General features: G+C 37.9%; 1 protein-coding gene across 2 annotated transcripts in view; it reads left to right on the top strand.

The window, feature by feature from the left end:
• The window catches only part of lars2 (leucyl-tRNA synthetase 2, mitochondrial), a 68,439-nt gene extending 45,916 nt beyond the window's left edge, over nucleotides 1-22,523 (top strand). For both annotated transcript variants that reach the window (XM_062957640.1, XM_062957641.1), the window contains exons 15-21: nucleotides 2,218-2,321; nucleotides 2,438-2,620; nucleotides 7,961-8,130; nucleotides 9,436-9,513; nucleotides 12,037-12,148; nucleotides 19,501-19,628; nucleotides 21,851-22,523. In XM_062957640.1, coding sequence (XP_062813710.1) covers nucleotides 2,218-2,321; nucleotides 2,438-2,620; nucleotides 7,961-8,130; nucleotides 9,436-9,513; nucleotides 12,037-12,148; nucleotides 19,501-19,628; nucleotides 21,851-22,030 — 955 coding nt within the window. In that variant the 3' untranslated portion in view covers nucleotides 22,031-22,523. The remainder of the gene's footprint in view (nucleotides 1-2,217; nucleotides 2,322-2,437; nucleotides 2,621-7,960; nucleotides 8,131-9,435; nucleotides 9,514-12,036; nucleotides 12,149-19,500; nucleotides 19,629-21,850) is intronic.
• Nucleotides 22,524-22,899: the final 376 nt, after the last annotated feature.

The raw sequence follows: 22,899 nt of genomic DNA, 5'->3' as shown, positions 1-22,899 counted from the left end.
GTGGGGTACTGTATATATACATGGAATGTTCAGGGTAGGAGAAAGAACTCTTGCCTGTTTGAGGCAGTGTGAATGTTGCCACTTGCCACCTTGATTAGGATTGAATGGCCTTTCAGCTTCAAAGCCTGACTGAGGGAATCCTTTGTTGGGAAGTGTTAGCTGGCCCTGATTGTTTCCTGTCTGGAATTCCCCTATTTACTGAGTGTTGTTCCTTATTTACTGTCCTGATTTTAGAGTTTTTTTTAATACTGGTAGTAAAATCTTGTTCATTTTCATGGTTTCTTCCTTTCTGTTGAAATTGTTCACATGCTTGTGGATTTCAATGGCTTCTCTATGTAGTCTGACATGGTAGTTGTTAGAGTGGTCCAGCATTTCTGTGTTCTCAAATAATATGTTGTGTCCAGGTTGATGCATCAATGCTCTCCTATGGCTGACTTCTCTGGTTGAGTTAGTCTGTAGTGCCTTTCATATTCCTTGATTCGTGTTTGGGCAATGCTACACTTGGTGGTCCCTGTGTAGGAGTCTACCGTATACCATGCAGCTGTGAACAAGTCAAAAGATAGTATTATTCACCTAGATGGAAATATGTAGCACTCAAAACCAACCATGTTTTTTTGGTAGACAAAGCAGAAAATCCCCAGAGCATCTCTTCAAACTATGTCTGTAAAAATACATTATTAGCAAATTGAACAACTAACAATTTACTTCCCTTTATGATAACCATAAAGTGTCATGAGGCAGCCAGCTGACTCTACCTAATGCTTAGCTAACCCTGTGAATTATCACTAGATTCTAAAGATGGTTTAGTTAATGGTGTAGCAAGTAGAATTGAGATGGAATTGCAGAACCAGGGGATTGCTCCAAGCTCTTTGGACTAAGTGAAGCCTTTTCTCCTTTCTGGGACACACTACACATCCTGAGTTCTGTATCCTTCCTGAAGAATTCAGAATGGAACCAGGCCATCATATCACCACCAATATTCTGCAATGTGTTGTCTTCATTTGGGAGAGCTCTGTCTGAAAAAACTCCTGACTTCTACTGCAGGAGCCTGTCAACACCTACAGTTGTGCTGCTGTTGTTCCTAAACTATTGGGATGATGTGGGAATGCAGGATCAGGATTCACTCTCATATTTTCTGGATTTCAGTCCTTAGTCCTGTCCTTCCTTGCAACCATTGAGACTACCCACCTCTCTCTCCTATTAATGGAAAAGTGACTGCACTACAGTCCCCAGGATCCTCAGTGTGGCCAATAACCATCCTGACTGTGGGATTGTAAGAACTGTGGTACAGAAAATAATGTTTCCAACCTTACAATGGAACATACTATCCGCAATAGCTAAACTAACAAGAATAGATTTTGGTTGCTTCCATGTTGGGTGAATCAAGTCCCCTTTTTATGTTTTGCTAATAATACTGTTTGTGAAAGAATGAGGTGAAGATGCAGCAGCTGGGCACAGAAACAGATGATCTGTTGATTCTTCAAATATTTCAGACATCTATTTTTTTATAATTATACTATAATAGGCCCAGTATTATTCCAGTTAAAATGCAGCCCTGGAGCAAAATATTTAAAAGGTCTAGGTCAATAAAAAAAGTCTTGATTGATATCAGCAAGGTGTGGTTTTGTGCTAGAAGGGAGAACATTGCAGAGCTGGAGAAGACTCCATCTTCAAGTTCATATAAGGAATAGCTCCTCGCCTGAACTACCCTGTTGAGTCAGATCCCTTTAGAAATTCTGTTTTGACCCATGCTGCACTAAGAATGGCAGCCCTTAATATGATTGGATTGCACTTGCCATCAACCCTTGCTCTTTACTATGCTATTTAGAAGGAGTGCCACAGTTTACCACCTCTGCTTTGTAAAGAACATCCATGCAAAGGTTTCCTTCCATTAAATAGTCAGTGGTTCCATCTACACTGACTATTTAATGCAGTTCCAGCCAATATTGAAGAAAGTTGTTTTGCTATGCAAATGATTACATAGGTAATCATGGAACTGGTTTGAGGCACGGATGATGATTAGGCATCCCACAGAGCACTGATGGCTTTCTTCTGCATGCTTTTGTGGATGTTTGTTGCCTGGTTGATGCAGTTGCGTGCAAAGAAGGCCAAATATAAGGTAAAGCCACTTCTGGGAAAGAGCTGTGTATAGGATTACAATATGCTTAAAACACATTTTGGCGGTTAATTTCAACATAATTATTTCTCTGTCCTTAGAGAGCCTTTTCACAAGCTCTTAGTTCAAGGCCTTATCAAGAATCGAACATTCAGACTAACAACAACTGGTAAATATTTGAAGAGAGGAGAAGTTGACCTTACTGGTAAGTGAAGTTGTGACTGACAACCATTATTCATTAACTTTACAACTTTGTGTATTATTTTCTGCTTGGTAATTCAATTTTACTTCAAAAAGATTCCTACTCTTGTCTATGTTTAGGTCCTGAACCTGTTCATATTAAAACCAAAGAAAATCTGCAGATGATGTGGGAAAAAATGAGTAAATCTAAGCACAATGGCATAGAGCCTGAAGAAATGGTCCAGCAATACGGAATTGACACAGTCCGACTCTACATCCTATTTGCTGCACCTCCGGAGCAAGACATTTTGTGGGATGTGAAAAGTAAGGCTTTTTCTGATACCAACACTCCAGTTCTTCTGTTGTATTTTAACAGTCCCAGATTAATGTACCTGCTGGTTTTTCTATTTGGACAGAACTTTTGATTTGAGATATTTTTTATTGTTGCTGCTTCTGTATTTTATCGTTGCTCTCTGGGCTCTTCAGGAATCATCATAGAACTACATCATATTTGCATCTGGTTTTTAAGATCTTGCTGTCTTCAGAACTATGAAGGAACTTTTGTCTGCAATTTCCTTGATCTACATTTTCCCCTGAAGCGGTTTTTAGTGCCACTGAAGAAAAATGCAAGTCCAGTTACCTGGATCGTATTTCTTTTTCTCCTGCAGGCAGAATAACAACTCAGGGACTTGGATAATTTAGACCAGTTAAACTACTCTTCCACGCTCCAGAGCTTTTAACTTTGATAAGGAGCAGAGCAGTTGCTTTAAACTTTATAAAATGTTAATTGATTTATTGTTTCATATATATATTTATTATATTTATGAATAGTTTGGGCACTTAACCACATATCTTTATTTTTAGTCTTCAGAACATTGTTTTATGATTGACTTTGCTTTGTTCCACAGTAAATTGGTGTTTGGCAGAGCTTAAAAGCCACAGAGAAAATGTTTGCTTTTAAATGTGATTTTTTAAAAAATTTGGATGCTGTAGGAAACACAGACAGAAGACTTTCACTAAGGAAGCTTTCAGAGAGAGTTTGTTTGCCGTGTCACAGAGATGATCCAGTGAGCTTTGTGCTCACAAAGTATTTGGGCAAAGTTGAATTGTACTTGCCAGTTTAGATGGCAGACTGGGGATCAGCAGTGTCAGCACAGCTGGCAGAGTTTTGTGTTGCTTTTTTTCTTGTAGAAGTGCTCAAAATTCAAATGCCATGCAAAGAGTTGCACTTGCTAATGACTTCTCCTTTTAGTTTAGCACCCAGTCAATGCCATCTGGAGAAGAAAATGTGGAAGTGCCTTTTCTTTAGGTGTGTCCCTGACAATTTGGCCTGTTTGTCTTGTTTGATTGATTCTAAGATGGGGGTTTTCTTAGTTTTCACACTTGAATTAAATCAAAGATGCCAGTTTTATGTTCCATCTCGTATACCAAATTACATGTAAGATTCCAACAGCATGGAAACCTAAACATGGTAAATAAATAGGATTACAGTAGTTTTCTAGGTGTTCTTGTCAGCCCTTAAGGAAACATAATAGAGGCATGCAAGTGTGTCTAGGTACCCTAGACTGTGTGCTTTGTTCTGTGCACCTCTAGACTCCGTTCACGTGTTACAGGTAGAAATGAGACAAAATGGGCCAGTGTTTCTCCTTCAACTCATTTTGGAGCCTATTATTATTATTAATTATTATTATTATTATTATTGTATTATATTATATTATATTATATTGCGAAAGTCATCCACTGCATGACTATCAGCCCCCTTCCAGTAAACTCATCAAGGAAAACCTTCATGAGAACCACCACTCCTCTTGATGTTCCCCCAGCAACAGCAAGAGTATCCCTCTGGGCAGCTAAACCAGGCAATTCCACTGGATGCCACCCCCCCCCCCCCCAATAGGGTCTGCCTCCAGGGGCAAACCAAGAATGGGCAACTTGGAAGTCCCTAAACAGACTCAGAAGCAGAGTGGGCAGATCAAAAGACAACCTGGAAAGATGGCACTACCTGGAGGAATCCTCCACCTTGTGTGACTGTGGAGCTGAACAAACAACTCCTCATATGTATGCTTGCCCACAATGCCCTGTTTCATGCACGGAGGAGGAGTTGTTTAAAGCTGTGAACAATGCGATTGCTGTTGCCCGCTTTTGGTCCAAAACTATTTAGCTGTTTGTGATTCCTTTATTTTATCACTTTTAAACTTATTTATTATGCAATGCTTTTGACATTAAATAAATAAATAAATAAATAAATATGTTTATTTATACCCCATTTTATCTCTCCCAAAGGGGACTCAAAGCAGCTCTTACTTATTTGGATTAAACTAGCTTGATGTATAGTGGTTTGAAGGTTGGGTTATAACTCTTTTAGACCATGGTTTTAATTCCCAGTAAACTATGGAAACTTACTGGGTCATCTTGGGAAAGTCACTCACACTCAGCCCCAGAGGAAGTCAAAGTTAACCCCTTCAGAATAACTATTGTGAAGAAAACAGTGTGATAGGTTCACCTTTGGGTATCCCTCAGTCAGCGGATTTGAAAGCACACAATTATCGACAACCTATACTTGGATAGGCCTAATTAGTTACGTGGCCTTTGTTGATTGTCCTTTCCGTAAGCCTTTGACAGAGGTCAGGGCCAGCTGAAGTTTAGGGTCATGGAAAAATTGGATCGGAGCTTTGGAATACCCCAAGACTAGAGTTCATTTAATAATGAGCAATACAGTGATACCTTGACTTAAGAGTTTGATTTGTTCTGTGACTGAGCTCCTAACTCAAATGTTCTTATTTCAAAGCACATTCCCCATTGAAATGCTATTAATCCGTTCTGGTCCCCTGGACCCCCATTTGTTTTCATTACGTGTTTTTAAATTAGAAAATGTATTTCATAAATAACAAATAATGTATACATGCACATTCACAATAGAACAATAAAAAAGAAAGATCAACTTTAAAATGGTAGAAGCACAAAATTGTGGCAACGAATCACATTTAAGGCAACAAAATGTGTTTTTGCCAGTGTAACAGCAAGGCAAAACCTGCATATTCACATGAAACAATTAAAAAAAAAAGATCGGCTTTAAAAAGGTAGAAACACATGTTTTACCAGTGTGTTACCAATTGAATGTTTGTATAATTTTATGTAGCACAATTTACTCTCTCTCTCTATATATATATATATATAAAACGGTAATGAAATTTCAGCCTAGGACAAAACAACAAAACTACTCATCCTAGAAACACTAAACTTGGCAGCACAACCCCTCATCCATGCCTTTACATTCATACAACAAAAAGAAAAGAAGAATAAAGTCTTAATTAGAGGAAATGAATAATTGTTTTCATCCAATTGCTGCCAGTTAAAAGGCTAAGCTCTGCCCACTTGGTTTCCTAGCAACCCACTCAGCCCAGGGGACAGGCAGAGTTAGGCCTCACTTAGGCCTATTCCCCACTGCCTATAAAATACAGATTATCAGATTTAAACTGGATTATAACCCATTTATAATCTTATATTATCTGCTTTGAACTGGATTATCTTGACTCCACACTGCCATATAATCCACTTCAGTGTGCAGTCGGACACAACTGGACTTAATGTCAGGGGAAAGCCTTTACCCTTTACCTTAACTACCACCAATTCCTCAATACTTTATTTCCCATACCACCATACTTTGCCACAGCAACGCGTGGCAGGGCACAGCTAGTATATATATAAAGTAGAAACACAAAGTTGTGGCACCATAGTAGAAGCTCAAAGTTGTGGCAAGGAAGCACAAAATGAAGAGGCAGAAGCATCTTTTTCTTCATGCTATACTCATTCCAGCCTCCCTCCCTCTCTTGCTCTCCCCTCCTCCTTAATAAAGCCAAACATACCAGGAATTAAAAAAACACACACAAAATCAACTAACCCAAAGTTCCTAAAGGCAGACAAGAACAAAGCAGACAGTAATCTCCCAAAGTGAACAAAAGCATGAGGCACAAAGGCTGCTCCCTTGAAGCTCTAATGCCCTGTACTCTCATGCTAACGTTCCCTCTGGCACTAGCTCTTAACTCAAAAGTGTTGCTCTTATGTTAAAGTGAAACACAGGCTGAGCAACAGCTCATAATTCAAATGCTTTTAAGTTGGAATAATCTTAAGTAGAGGTTCCACTGTATAATGAAAACAAATGCAAACAATGAACTAATGATAAAACCAGTGAATATGATGAAACCAATGGCAAAAAGAGTGCTAATATCTGAATGCACTAAAATAGTTGTACAAATACTTGGGAAAATGAAAAAGTCTTTACATCTGATGCACCAAAGACAGTATCATAAACATTAGGTGAGCATCTTTGGGACGGGGGAGGGGGAGGGGGAGGGTTAAGCCAGAAGTTGCACTGATGGCGTGAAAAGGCCTTGTTGCTTGTATGCACCTTTTTTTGGCAGCAACTGCAAGCGGGTTCCTGGCCTATTATCTTGAGGTTTGTGTACTATATAAATCAGGCATGGACAAACTTCAGCCCTCCAGGTGTTTTGGACTTCAACTCCCAAAATTTCTAACAGCCAGTAAACTGGCAGGGATTTCTGGGAGTTGAGGTCCAAAACACCTGGAGGGCTGAAGTTTGCCCATGCCTAATATAAATAAATAATGGTTGTGACTATTGCAGAAAGTCTGTACCAGATTTGCATAGTTGATCCAGATGCATCTGAATCCCTCCTTTCCCTCCTTTCTAAAGGAAAAAATTCTCCATGGGAAATGTGTACAAGTCTCTTAATCAAGGGCCTCTTTTCTGTTTTTCTTCAGATGAACGTAAGATGTGGGAGATCATATGTCTGCTCCTCCAGTGTGTGATATGATCAGTGTGTTCAGGATACATGATGTAATGATCTTAAATTAGACCTCAGATATACATCTATCTGATTTCTATATGTATCAAATATCTATCCCAATTAAACAACACTATGTAACAAAATTTGATTTTTTTTTCTGTTCCTGGTTTAAAAGTGTTGTTTCCTGCTTTATTGTGCAGTACTTACTTTTAAAGTAATTATACTTCAGAAACTTCGTTTTTGTGGCTGCCACAATCTATGTTGAATTGGGTGAGACTGTATGAGAGATTCATAGAAAAACTATAGCAAAATGTGCTGCAGGATGTCCAGCACAAACAAAGTTTTTTCAATTTAATAAACTTTTTCCATATTTTTTTTTGATAGAACCAATTAGGAAATGACATTTATAACCCAGGAACAAAAACTGTGTTACATAGTGTAGTCAGGGCTAATTTGAATTTGTGTTAATTCCTTTTGAAGAGTTTTAAGTGCTGTGTTTTATCTTCTTTTCCCGAGTTGTACCACTTGAAGACACATCGTTCTCTGACCTTCGTTACAACTGAGTACTTGTCTTTGTCATCACTTTGCTTCAACTTTAAAAGGGACATCTTCAGTAAAGAGTTTCTGTCAGTAGCCCTTCAGCTTGAATATTTTTACAAATACTGTGTGCATCATGAAACCAACGGAGAACTGTTTAACTCAGTTTAATAAGATTTGAATTTAAATATTTTTAGGTTCAACGTTGTTAAATACTGACTCATTACAAAGGGCAGTACTTCTAGTCAAGTGTTCCTCCTCAGACAATGTTATTTCAACTCGTGCTAATGAAATCCTCTCTCGCCTGCAATTTTTCACTCAGCTGATGCAATCCCTGGGGTGCAAAGATGGCAATCTCGCCTCTGGCACTTAGCAACCAAACTTATTGAAGCCAGGAATTCTGGAACGTTGCCCAGTCCTCAGCTGCTGAATCAGAAAGAGAAAGATGAAGCCAAACGTATTTGGAAGCAAAAGAATCATGCTGTCTCACAGGTTAGAACAAAATTCTGACCATTTTTTAAATGATGAAGTCACTGTGGCATGTTGTGATTTTCTGGCCATTATCACTTTGAACAGAACATACACCATTGAAATTTCCTGTTTTCATAAACTGGAAAAAGTAAATGTAATTCCATTTTGACAGGAAAAGTTTTTAGTTCTGGGAAACGTTTAACTTAAAGTGAACCTGAAACCAACTGAAAGTCCACTTCTGGTTTCCTGAAAAATATATTTTTGGTAAAAACAACAATGGGGGCACACACTCTTATTTAGAGAGGGTTGTGTTTCCTGGAAACTTCCAAGAACAATTCTTTTTTTAAATTGGTGTTAAATACCAGAGGGGATTCTTGAAGCTAGTAAAAGCCCAAAAAGGAGCTGGACGCATGTATTACCCGTTGGCCAGCTCTCCTTCAGAGCTTAAAATGGCAATCCCTGTCAGTGAAATGTCTCATAAGACAAGGGAAAGCAGTTGTCCTTTACTTGGTGCCCTCCAGATGTGGCCACAATATCTGTAAGTAGAGAGAGTTGTAGTCCCAAGACGTCTGGAGAGCACAAGGTTCAAGGAAGTTAAGAGTAGTTGCCTGTCATGAAATTTGTTGCTTTGCAAGTGATATAACTCTGTTCTGTTCTGATGACCATAAGCCATTTCCATTTCTTCTTCAAAGCTAAAAGAAGTTATAAAGAAACATTGCGTGATTTCTACGACACTCCTAGATGTTGATGGTTTTTATCTTGCTCCAAAGCTAAGGATGCTTGATTAACATAAATCATGGCTACCTTACAAGACAATGATAAACTCTGAAAAGGGGCCTTTCTTTGGAAGCTGGCCAGGGTTAATTGTAGTCATTCAGCCTACATAGGAATGTAATGCAAGAATTCCTTCATTTCTCTATCAAGGAAGGAGCTATAATGTTAGAACACATACATGAAGAATACCCCAGGTTCATTCTCTGTCATTGTCAGTGAAAAGAAAACTATTAAGCTGTTAAGATTCAGCAATCCTGGAGACCAGCACAAGCAAGGTTCTCCACATCTTGTTGAGCTTCTACTTCCTTTAGTCTCTGGAGCCACATTTGGCCCTTTCTTCTGAATATTTATTGAAATCAAATAGTTTCATGCTCTTGTTCAACTGTTTATTATTATTTTATTCCCTTCTTAGCCTGTTTTAATAAACCAAGACCTAGAAATCTTTTCGAGAAAAGCAGAAGAGATTAGGGCTTGCTGACACTATTTATTGCTATAGCAAAGATAGATAACTCTGTGATTTAACAAAGAAAAATGTTGCTTTTGTGTGATTAGGTGACTGAGTACTTCTTGGAAGATTATTTGTTTAATGCTGCAATTTCTCAACTGATGAGTCTCAGTAATGCATTGTCAGTAAGTATACTTACAGTAAAACATTTTAAAGCTCTATGCATGCACAGGAAAGCCAGCAGGAAAGTGTATTTATCATGGAATGCGCTGTGACCTCTGCAAGATTTAGAATGTGCTTTTTTGTGAAATAATTGTACTCAGTTGCAGTTACCATTGATTTGAGAATCCGATATCAATCTTTGCACAATTGGAATTAATCTTGTTTTAATTACTATATTAATACAATAGAATGTTAAATATAAATAATCTCTGTTAACATCATAAACAGGATTAGGATGTAATATGTTTAAAAAAGTCAGATAATGACCTAATTTTGGACTTAATTTGTCTGTTTGCCTGTTGAATATAATTGAGCATTAATTGTAGTGCTTCAAGGCAGTTACTAAATGAAATTTTATCAGTATTATTATTGTGATTTATACATGTTGAAAGAATATATAGAAACTACAGGTGTCTTTGGGGACAGTGTAATGGCAACTTTTTAACATGCAGGACTGCTGCTCACATCCTTAGCAAACTGTTTAGTATAGAATAAAACCTAAGTGTATATTGGGAGCATGGTGAAACAAATGTTCACCAGCATTTCAGAATATCCATTTTTACTCTTGTCTGAAACCAGGAAGTATGCAAATTAAAATTAGAACAAACCGAAAGAGTTTCACTTCATTAAAAATGAAGCTTTTTCTTATTTCTCTTTAAAAATACTTTTCCTATCAACAATTGCAGAGGGAATCACTGATAATAGATGTTTCATGATGAGTGCTGCCAGTGACTCATTTTCAGATGTTTTTTAAATGGGAGCAGAGCACATTGGTTTGATTTCTGGCAAAGCCCTTAACCTGCAAATAAAACTTTGCTTCTCATGCAGGGAGATATAAGTGCAGTAAATGCTTATCTGTCTTCTTTTTATTGTCTGCCACCTCCATGCCTTCTTTTGAGTTAACATTTTGGGAACATTGCATTTTCCAAGTTTGTAGAACAGCAACATGTAGGTCTGTAAATGATGTTGGACTAGAGACTGACCAAAGATGAGCTGCTTTTAGCAATTGTGTAAAATGCAGCATCAGGAGTTTCACAGACATTTGAATGAATATTGTTTGTTTTATTTCTGAATGACCAAAGAATCTGTCCTTTCCAGCCATTTTTAACACTTTAAAATTAGCTTTTTCTTGGCCTGAAAATTGCTTACTCTGTGTTTATGTGTTAATGCACGTGCATATGCAGTTTGTAAGTCCTTGTAGAGTTACTTGTGGCACCCTCATCAATCTTTTACTCTTCTATGTTATTTAGAAGTTGCCTCTTTCCACAGCATTTAACACTTGACAACATACATCTAAACTATTTTGTTTTGTTTCCTCTTAATGCTGAACACCACTGGGTCTATTCATTGTGAGATGGTGTTCCCACCATTTTTAAATGATCATTTGTTCTTTGTTGGCTGCATCCTCTTTGGTGTACAAATACTTCATTGTAGCATAGCTATCCAGATGTTTTAAAGTCCCCAGAGGTGAAACTTTTCTCCTATAGGAATTCACTACAGTTGATCAGGTGGAGATGTGAAATCATGTTACTGTTACAGAAAAGAATATTGTGACTGTAATGCCGTTCTGGGAGAGCTAGGATAATGCTGTGGTCATAGCAGTAGGCTAGACTGGTGAGAGCCAGGTTCTGATCATCATGCAAAATCATTATGTTTTTTGCCTGACCTTGGGTGGTTACGCCTTTTTAGCTTCAGTTACATCACAGGGACTAAAATAGAATAGTGGGATACCACTTTGAGATACACTTTGAGGAAGGTCAGGATTTAAATGTACTATAGAATCAGCGCCCAACACCTAAATGTTTGTTCTGATATAAAAGTTAATTACCTTATACCACTGTCTAATCAGTCCCTCAGTTTTAAACCTTATGAAACTCTTCCAGACTCCATTCCTGTATCTTTTGCTAACTCAAAATCTTTATCTAGAACAGAGGTGAAATGCTGACAGAGTAACCAAGCAAAACACAAGCCTTGGCCAGGGTTATCCATCTTGTCTAGCTTATCTCTTTCATTTTTCAAAAGACTTATGACTTCAATTAGTATTGCAACAGTAAATTTGAGTTTGCAGTATGCTTTTCAGGCCCTAATCTAATAAAATGATCATCATGCACATTCTTGGGATTCTGTTCAGAATCCCAATAACTGGCTCGAGTCTCAAGGTTTTGCCAAGTGTTTAAGAAAAGTCCCCTGCACTACATCCTCTATAAGCAGTGCGAGTTTTGAACTTTTTAGCCCCATGTTTTTCTGATAGAAATGACCATCTTGTTGTATGGTTATATGCTTTGACGTCAACTCCAGCTTATGGTGACTCTATCCTAGGGTATTCTTGGCAACATTTATTCGGGGAAGATTGGCCATTGTCACTTTGATAGGCTGATAGAGTGAGTCTTGCCCAAGGTCAACCAATGAGTTTCTGAATCCTAATCTCCAAGAGTCCTAACCCAGTTATATTTAATAATCCTTTATTCTATTTTCTTCCTTTGTAGCAAGCGTCTCAAAGAGTTATTCTCCATAGTGCAGAATATGAGGATGCCCTCGCAACACTCTGTGTTATGCTTGCACCAATGGCACCGCACATCAGTTCTGAGATCTGGAAAGGTAATTTCTAGAGTTTTATTTATTGTTACTACCATAGAGAAGAATATTAACAGAAATATTTTATAGATGCTTTGATCAGAACTGAGCATATTCAACTGATGACATAAAACATGTAGATCTCATTTAGCTCTCCAGATGTTTTTGGACTGCAACTCCCAGGATTCCTCACCTTGGTTATACTGACAAGGCCTCCTGAAAGCTACTGTCCAACAATATATGGAAGACCACCTAGTGTAAGAAGCAGATTCTCAATCATTGCATTTTCATGATCAGCATCTGTAATTGTTACAATGTATGTGTTTACTGTGTTCAATTAGATTGACAGCAATGACTCTTCATAACACAACACTGTTCATTTTTCATTACTTACTTATTTTAACACATCTATGTATTCTGGTTTGTCATATTAATTCAAACATTATATTCAGGAAGACTTAAAACTAATAGTAATGTGAGTCAAAAGAGTCCTGCTGTGGGAAACATTCCCCAATGAAAAGCCATTCTTTGTGGCAATAACTCTACAGACAACTTTGCTGTGGTCCTAGTAAGCAAGTTTCTTCCTGGTCTACTGATGTTTTTTTTTAAAAAAATCCACTGCAGAAGAAACAGTGAGAATGGCCACATATGGCATGAATGGTACTAGCATATGTCAGGTCTTTGGTTTGCAGACCTTTTGGTTTCCCACCATGCTTATTCTAGTGTAGAAATATGGTCCAATCACCATACTGTACTCAAGCTGGGTTCCCTCCAGTGAACCAGGCTGCCTGCCCAGATAAATGTTCTATTTCACTACGCTTTTCTGCCCAATTTTCCTGCTTTATTTGGTATTTACTGCTAGAATGGGCATGTACATTTAACCATCCTTTCATCTGTGGTTATATCCATTTGAAGCTGCTTGAAGCCCACATGTCCTTAGACACAGCCAATTTAACAGTGAGTAAATTTCTGTGAGTCCTTCGTTTCCCCTTTGTTGAACCTCGGATGCACAAAATCTTTTCAGACTTTTCACTGTTCTGAGATAGTAACATCTTGGGATGGAAGACCATAGTACCCTCCAAGGTTTCATGTCCATAATATGCCTCTTCCAGGAACAGTAGGCAAAGAATGTATGTCTTCAGCTCAGTAAAGTCAAGGGGCTTCCACATTTTCACTTGCATGGGATTCCCCTCATTTGATGTCCTGAATAGATGTCATGCTTAGATATTTAACTCGATAGACTATTTTATTATTTTTAAATAACCTTTAATATTTTCTGTTATTATATAGCTTTTAATAAGTTGTAAGCTGCCTTGACTCCAAGAATTAGGATGAGGAAAAAGGCAGGACATAAATCAATATAATAAGAAGAAAGAACTATTACTAGTAATAATAGTTATTGTTGTTGGTCTCATAATCATCACTCTGTTACATTAGAGCCTGGGAACATTTCTTTCCAAATTGTGTACATTCGCTTTGGTGACCTCAGACTGATAGATTTGCTTTGTAATAGCATTCCATTGGTAATGTGTTTTCTGTTGCTGTCCATTCTGCTACTGTCAAAAAAATCCCATGGGACTTTAAGGTTCAGACTGACAAACAGTTAGAACATAATGTGACAGACAAAACAGTGATTCAGAAAAAGAAAGCTTGAATTATAGATGTGGCTTCACCAAATGACAACAGAATTGAAGAAAAAGGAAAGGAAAAGATTATGAAATATGGGACATACAAATAGAGATTCCACACCTCTGGGAGGAAAAATTGTGGTTCCAGCAATGATAGATGCTCTGGGAGCAATTGCAAATGCAATGATACCAGTAGAGATAGGTTCATAATAGCACAATTGCAAAAAGCAACACCACTTGGAATATGGCACCCAACTGATTGTTAGATCTTAGTATAGATTCCAAATCACAGATGGTCCAAAACTCCAAATATCAACCCTTGATAACCGATGGTAATAATATTTATTTCATAAAGATACTTTTTGTAAGAAAAAGTTCAAAGATTTTGATTGCTTTTTTGTTGGCTTCTTTAGCCCTGTTTGTGACGGCTACACTATGGTGCATTGTCTGCACTAGGTCCTTCCATCTTCGTATCACACAACATCAATATTCCCACATTGTCCTTCCTAAACAGGAGTAAGAGAACATGCACTTGCCACCTACCCTGTTTCAGTGAGGAATTGGTTCTTGTTCAGATAACCCCACCAGTTTTTCTTCATCAAACATCACCTCCATAAGGGTCTAAAACATACAAGCAGTCCCCAAGTTATGAACAACATAGATTCTGCAGGTTTGTTTTTCAGTTGAATTTGTATGTAAGCCAGAACAGGTACAATTTTTAAGTGTAACTCCAACCAAAATGCGTATCTTTTAGTTTTGAAGAGCATAGGGAAGGGTTAACAGCCCTGTGGAGTTTGTTTTGCTATCTGTGCCCCTGTTCAGAAAATTTCACCTCGCTTTCTATCCCTGTGATAATTGAATTTTGAAAAATTCGGCTTGCTGTGGAAACAAGGGTTGGAGATAAAACTTCAGTGGAAACACCTTTTCCCCATGCTAACTCTTAGGAGTCAATTTCCCTTCCAAGGGATAGATTTCTCTCACTTCTTGTTGCCTTGCTCTCGTTCTTAACAATGAGTTGTTCATCAGTCGGATGTTTGTAACTTAGGGACTGCTTGTACATTATATTGTGAATTCGTAGGACAAAAATGAGTAGTAGCAAAATGCAATAACTTTGCTTGGATAATTATTTTTTTTCCTCAGTTTTTTTTTCTCTTAGCACCTTAGGTGCCTGAAACCGCTTAAACCCTTGACAATGTCATGAAATACCTGTGAAGGCTGAGAACCTGTATTGCTGAGCATATTGTGCAAGTTCCAAAAGCAGAACTGAAACCTTCACAGAACTCACTGCTTTGCTATGATAAATGCCTCTCCCACTTTCCACAACCATTCAGTGACTGGTGAGGAAAGGGAGAAATCAAAGAAATGTCTAGCTGTGTCCCTTAACCAGATGCAAAAAATAAAATAATAATGGGTGTCTACTGACACCTATTATGATCTTAGTGTATTTCAGTGAGAGGATGCTGGCCTATGGGTTTAATTTCTGTAAATTCTGCAGCACAGTGTGGCCCTGGGGTCCTGAAATCTCCCATCTGGGAGGGTGAAGATTAAATAACTTTTTGTGGTTATTGAAGTCTACTTCCGTCTTCTGTCCTAGGCATCAGAGCAATCTGTGCCTTTGAATGGCAGTATTTTTTATATTTTTACACAAACTGATAGATAATTGGTGTCTAAATGTCTAGACATTTTTTCCTAATGGATAGTTCTTATAACTGCATTTTTTAAAAATCTGTTGGCTGAAAGATATGGCAAACAGGAAAGCATATCTTGGCTTGTATCCAGCCTCACATGAAATTTTTAAAACTGCCCTCAGGATGAATGGTTTTTCTGTCTTAATAGTATTTTGTGGCTGGCAACTGTTTACTGCATAATTACATGGGCCCAACGTGCAGCACTTCAGTAGAACGGAGGCCAGGGGAATGTATGCTCAGACCTTATGTGTCCTGCATATTTATTCCAAAAGTATATGCATTTCAAGCATGTGGGAGCTACCTTGTTTTACTAGACCCTCACATCTAACAGTTGCAGACCAGCTCAAAAACACATATTTGGAATTTATGAAACCTTAGCTCAGTTTAAGGATCAGAACTGAATCTAACTTATCGACATTCCATACAAGAATCCAACTTTTTGTTATCACAAGCTTTTATTCATTTCAGCAGTATAACTTATGCTGGGCCTAGGGAGTCATATTTTTTTGTTCTTATTTCTGAAGAATTAGAAATCATTGTTGATCTTCTGCAAATTACCCAGAGATGAACCAATAAGTCCTGACCTCCCTCTAGAGCTCATCTTTATCCCATATCACTGTAAAATTAATTATATCTTGATGGTTAGTGTTATTATTTATTTGTGTCTTATTCTTCTTTGCTTTGAGAGGTAATAGGAAAATAAGGAATCTATTTTAAGCCAATTTTAGCTGCTTGACTTATGCAGAGGTTGGAAATAATTGTTTGGACTACAAAAGGAACAATGAGCATGTTGGCTGGGATTTTGTTAATTGTAGTCCAGAAAGGTAAGTGCTCTGGACTTATCCATAGTTGAGCCCTAACAAGTATCTCATCCCCTTTATGCTATGACACTTAAAGGGAGTCAGACATAGCTTTTACCTTAAATCATCTTATCGATTATGACCAAGCCTAAATAATGGCCAGATACCCTCCTCTAGTGTAAAGCAGGAGTAAAGGATTAATGTTAAGCCTTTGAGTTGATTCCCCAGTAGTTGTAAATATCAGTTATAGCTCAAATAAACCAATTTTTGAATTTCCCAGTGATCTTGCTTATAGCTGCTGTCACACTTGCTTGTTTTAGACTTAAAAGAAATCCATGTAACAGTGTAGTCTAAAGGTTTCTTTCTTAATAATAAGACCCAAATACCGTGGAGGCTCCAGATCCCATCTTGGACACTAAGCAGGATCAGACCTTATTATTTGAATGGGGGACCAATGTTGTAATCCAAACAGGTGCTGTGAACCACATTTCAGAGGAAGGCAATACCACCTCTGGGCTTTCATTGCCTAAGAAAATCCAATGAAATTTATTTGGTTACCCTAAGTTGGCATGCAATTTGCAGGCATATGCACATACACACATGCTAGCATATCTTTTAGAAGCAGTAGTAGGTGGAGTCACTTACTGTACTGATTTAGTTGTGTACTGATGTATTGGTGACTCCCCTCTCACAAGACCTACTTTGATTCCTCTCTTAAGAATGAAATCCATCTTGACCAGTGAACACTCGGTGCAGTTTTCCACATTTTCATGTTTTGAATTTTGGAATGTAATTTTTTTTTCATCTGATATCATACAGCATCCCTGCTTACCTATATTTTAAAATGTGAAATGCTCCACTGACCTGCATTATGTTCAGTCTGTGTGCTGCTCTCTGTGTTTCTGAATTCTAAAAAGTTTGTCAACCCTTTTACTTCTGGCCTGAGTTCATTAGGCTGATAGCTTGGCAATTTGGATATGCAAACAGGATGAGGAAGCGTATTTCCTTCCTGAAACCTTGTATTTGAGCAGCATTCAAGCACCACATCTAAGAACTTTTTATTATTTTATGAAATAAAACCTTTTCCTCTCTTGACAAGGACATTTTTTGAGAAAGTTTCATTTCATGCAGAGAATCCCACAAAGCAAAAGCTTTTGCACAAAAGGTAATCAGGTGTGTAGGGTGTCCTCTTCTTTCATTCAAAGGGCCTTTTTAGACACTGCCAGTTATTTTTTGTAGCCCTGTGTTACTCAAAGTGGTGGTCTTTGAGTCAGTGAATCTTGCCCATGACAAGATTCTAGGAAAGAAAGAAACACTTGTATTCCATTGGGCACAAATTTAGTGCCAGTCTCTAAAATTGAAAAATAATAATTTCTCAGGTCCCACATCAGATAGCTTGAGAAGCACACATCTAGCCAGTTTGCATAGTATTCTAAATTGTGGATGGCATGGAACCACTGCATGAAAAGTATCATGTTCTGTCTCTATATCCCATATATGTTACTACTCTGTTTTAATGTGTGATTAGCAGGGGGAGTGCTGCTATCGTTGCATGAAAATCAGCTTCATGGAATTGCCCGGATCCATACATACACTGCTGAATGTCTTACCCTGCTTTGACACAGCAAGTGCTTTTGTGCTGTTTAGTGGTCATCTTTGTTTTTTCAAAGGAAACTACTGTTGGACAAGTTCTATCTGCATGATTTTTACATGGTGTTTAGAGAACTAATTTAATCTGTCCAGTGGCTTTTTTAAAATGCCCATCACTGCTATTTCAATTTACATGTTCATTTATTTTTTAAGATACTGTATATCACACAGATCTTAATAGATAACCTTTATATGAGATATGTCATTACACAACAAGCAAAGATACCCTTTGATCATAGAAGCAGCAAGCGGGGCCTCATCTAACCAATCTGAGACCCCCAATATTTGCTTTGACCGCAGAATGTAAGCAAAAGGAAGTGTACTAACAGATGCTTTAAAAATATTATTAGTGCACATGCTTGACATAATTGGCAAGTAGCATTTTCCTACTTTTGTAAATCAGTTGTTTTTAGTTCTTTAGATCTAGGGCTTCTTAAACCTTTTCTCCCTTTCCGGCCGAGAAATTTTTACATAACTTCCAGGTTTATAGTTATATAAAATGGTTATACAAATCAGACATTTGCTGATAACATATCAGCTTTTGCAAAGCTTGCTAAAGAAGCTGATTTTCCTTTTTCTGAAGTACAGCTGAAACATTTTCTGCAGAGTCCATTGTAAACACTGCACAATCTGTTAGCAACAACATAGCCCAGCAAGGAAATGCATCACTATTCCATAGTGTTGTTAATTATCCTTAATTATCCTTTGAAATATTTTACATAAGTGTTGATCCACCACTTTCATCATGAAAACTGTGCCCGCACATGACCAGCAATGGTGTCACACAACACGCAATAGAAGTACGTGTAGCAGTTGGTCAGTTAGAGGAAGAGGAGACTGGCTACATCAAAAAGTACTAACATCTTGAACTCTTAATTCGGGATAATGCAAGACCTAGAGAAATGGCCTAAAGAAATGTTATGTTATTAGTTTTTATCTAACTGACTTCAGGCTTTAGGCTGCCCATATTATTCCATGGCTTTGGCCTTCATGCAATCATCATCATTCTAGTAAGATACACATTGAACCAGGTTGTGATATTTGTTCTCACTTTTTTCTCGTAATTACAATCTCTTCCAATGCAGTCCTATATATGTTCACTTGGAAGAGATCTTCTAGTAAATGTATTTTGCTATATTGTGTTATTTAATTTATTCCCTTCCCCCAGGGTTTTTCCAGTGCTGGGATTCAAGATAGTTAAAAAAATAAAAAACAGGACTATGAGAAGCATGTTTGGGATGTGCAGTCTAAACATATTTTGAGATTGTAGCTTGAAATAACATTGAAAATTAAATGTTTTTGCTGTATTCTGGAAAAACTTGCTCCCTCTGACCTACCTTATTATGCTCCTTAAAAATAATCTCTCAGGGCCCCTTTATCTTCATTTTCTTTCTTTGGCTGTTGCTTCACTTTGATCACCAAATAATGTTTCCCCCCTTATACTCCTCATCTGTGATTTGCAATCCAGTGCATTTTCACTTTCCAGTGTGTCATCTGTGCTTTGCAAAAACAAACAAGCAAAAGTTGGGCCAAAGGCTACAACTGAATAACCAAACTATAAAAACAAATGTTTATTCCAGCAAAAGCAATAAATCATTGGTGTATTTCAGGTTTATCTCATGTTCAAAACAAACTTTGTAGTCATCACCGTTGGGACATCGAAGTACTGCAACAGTCTTGGCCTACTGTGGATCCAGAATACCTTCGGCAGCCAGATGTAGTGCAGGTGTCTGTTCTGGTAAGAACACGTACTCCTACTTTAGTTGTGATAACTAAGACATATTTCAATATTACTGATTTTACCATTACCAATCTCACCTACCAGAGGACCCATATGTGGTGCAGAACTGCCCTGTTTCCACCCTGAGCAGTGGAGCAGTTGCAACAGTAATCCTAAGAGAACTTTGTTTACTCTGGAGAAACTTACAGCAAAATCATATGAAGGAGCCTAATTTGGCCCAAAGACCTGACAAATTCTCCCTTGTTGTGGGCTATGCTCCTGATGGAAAGACTAAATGAGAAGAGAATACTGTGTCCAATAAAACTATGTTGTTGTTGTCCTCCAAGTCATCTTTGTGATTCTTAGGCTCCTCCTAGACCCTCCCTATGCTATCTTTTATCTCCAGGACAAACTATTCATTTTAATTTAAAAAATCAGAAGACAAAAACAGATATTCAGCCACTTCCAGTTTCTTTAAAAAAAAAAAACTAGAAACACTGTGGCATTCACTGCTAGGAAATTGGCCCCCAAACCTCTGTAATTTGCCCACACCAAGATGCATAGAAATCTCATATATGTAATAGAAACATATCAATGTTTATTCTACATGAATGTATGTTTGACTTACAACTCCATTAAACCAGAACCAATACATAAACACAGAGCTCCTGTTGAAAATGGCATCCTGAAATCTAAATCCCTTCCATAACATGTTGATCCAGTGACCTTTATTCTCCTGCATTAGGCCCACTTGCATTCCACCTCATTGCTATCACTGGTGTGGGCAGAAAAGTGCAATACAATCATATCAAGACACATGAAGTATGCAAAACATATTTTATCCAAATTTTGTTTTCAGACAGTTCTATTTGAACTAGTGTTCTAAGCCACAACCCGACATTTGTCGCAATAACTCAGCCTAATAACATGTTGCTTTCTTAGACAATTGTAGCCCTATCTGAGTTGGCATAATGTACTCCAGTATTTCCATTTACTGCTGGATCTATAGTGTTCCATATTCAGCCTGAAGTACCAACAGGAAGCAACATGAAAGAGGTCACTGTACATTTGGGCTCTGTACTGGAGACATAATGACAAATGCATCTGATTTGTGGGCTGGGCCAGACATTATTATGTCAGCTACAGTATATGTAAGCATCTGGAATTGAGCATCTATGGAGATTCGGGTTATCTGGTCATAGCTTAACTTATCCAACTGTAATTGAAAGATAGATTGTTAAAGAAGTCCAGACATTCTGGAATCATATTTTTACAACTATTTCATGATGGACTATTTATTTTCAGTTATTTGTTTAAGCTGTGTTTATTCCGCCTTTTGACTACAGCTTTTTTTTTTATCAACATCAGATTCTGTAGTCATATGTGGATCCAGGTCAAAAGATTGTGTTCCTCTGCATAAAAATGTTGTTGTGCCCTTTTCTGTATCTTTGGAATTAAAACCTACTCCTAGTTCCAGGTCACCAAATAGTATCTTTAGTTTTGAGAGAGACTTTGGCCAAGTGCCCTGTCATCTGGGATGACTTTCCTGGAGACAAACAGAAACCACAATGCTCTGAGTAGCACCAAGTCTCTCTTCCATTCTAATTTCTTGCAATAAATTTATTTATTTATTTATTTACAGCATTTATATTCCGCCCTTCTCACCCCGAAGGGGACTCAGGGCGGATCACATTACACATATAGGCAAACATTCAATGCCTTTTAACATAGAACAACGACAAGACAAACATAGCTCCGAGCGGGCCTCGAACTTATGACCTCCTGGTCAGTGATTCATTGTAGTTAATTGCAACTGGTTTGCTCTCCCGTCTGTGCCACAGCCCCGGGCCTAATTTAAAGGTTTTTTTGGTACAATATAAAAAATTAAAATGGCTGGAACCAACTGTCTGGTGCTCTCTGGACTATCAGGCAAGAAAAAAACATATTGGAGAATGGAGAACCTAAAATAAGCATTAGCAGCAATCCCTATTGGGAGATTGGTCAAAGATGCTAGATCATAAGCACTCATTCCAGAATCAGCCCACAGTGTCAGAGAGAGAACCTGTCAACATAATAAAAAATAATTTTCTTAATGCACTGGATATCCTATATCTGGATGTATGTACGCATATTGTTCTGTTTTGTAGGAATATATACTGGGGAAATGGAGTGGGAACCAAGAGAAGGGGCCCATTTTTAGATGTCTCTTTTGGTTCTCATCTGTGTTTTTTCCCCTCCAGATTAACAACAAGCCCTGTGGTAAAGTTGGGGTGCCTCAGCATATAGCCCGAGATGCAGAAGCAGTCCGTGAACTGGTTGTTCAAAGTGAGCTGGGCACTGAATATCTTCAGGGACGTACAATTACAAAGTTCTTCTTATCTCCTCGAACTGCCCTCATCAACTTCCTCATTCAAGAGTAGGGGACAGAGACATTTCTGAAACTGCTTATTTAACTTTGCCAGATGAATTTCATCAAAATATTTTTTCATCAGACTTGGTCAGGTACAGATATGGAAGTATGGACATAGCCTTAGAGACATATTTACATGAAGAGAGCTCCTAATTGAGGAGACATGCTGACTGAGCAGGTTCCAGAAGTTAGCAGTACCAGTCCATGTTCTCACACCATACATTTGTTGATTTGCATAGATCAGAGGACATGTATCCCCATTATCACTTTCCATGAAAATGAAAAACACTTTGACACATAAGGATCATGCATACTTTCTCAGTAGAAATGGAAGCCATCCGATGTTACTTTCCCACTTGAGCAGAGATGCTATGAGGCAAAAGAGAGAAAGGAATATGGGTTAAAATAAAGAACTAAGTCATCTAAACTGAGTGAATATAAGCAGTGCTGCGAACATTTCTCTGGAAATCATGTACAGAAAATAAACTTTGTTTTTTATCGAAGTTGTTGAATGGAAATGAAAGTGTCGCATTCAGTATTTGGCATGAGTTGATGCTGAACTCAGTGAAGGTCATATTATACTTGGTTCTTTACATACATAAAAATTAGAGCTCTTTGGTCGACCGATCATGAAAGTAATATCCACTGTTCTAATCCATCACCTACTTCCCCAGTTATTCAACACCATTGTTCAGAAGACAAAAGCCATCCGCAAACATTTGTCTACCTTTGCTGTGTTTTTTCAACAGTTCCCACGTAGCTTGTTAACATGAAATGAGGTAATGAAAATTATTTCTAAGGGGGAAAGAACCATACTTAATTTATTACCTCCGTACTTCAAAGCAATGAGTTGCTAATGGATCACGTCCAAGCCATGCA

The sequence above is a fragment of the Anolis carolinensis genome, chromosome 6 (genome assembly GCF_035594765.1).
Source record: "Anolis carolinensis isolate JA03-04 chromosome 6, rAnoCar3.1.pri, whole genome shotgun sequence".
In the NCBI taxonomy this organism is placed as follows: domain Eukaryota; kingdom Metazoa; phylum Chordata; class Lepidosauria; order Squamata; family Dactyloidae; genus Anolis; species Anolis carolinensis.
Note: the sequence above shows the minus strand (reverse complement) of the source record. Positions and strands in the feature narration are given on the sequence as shown.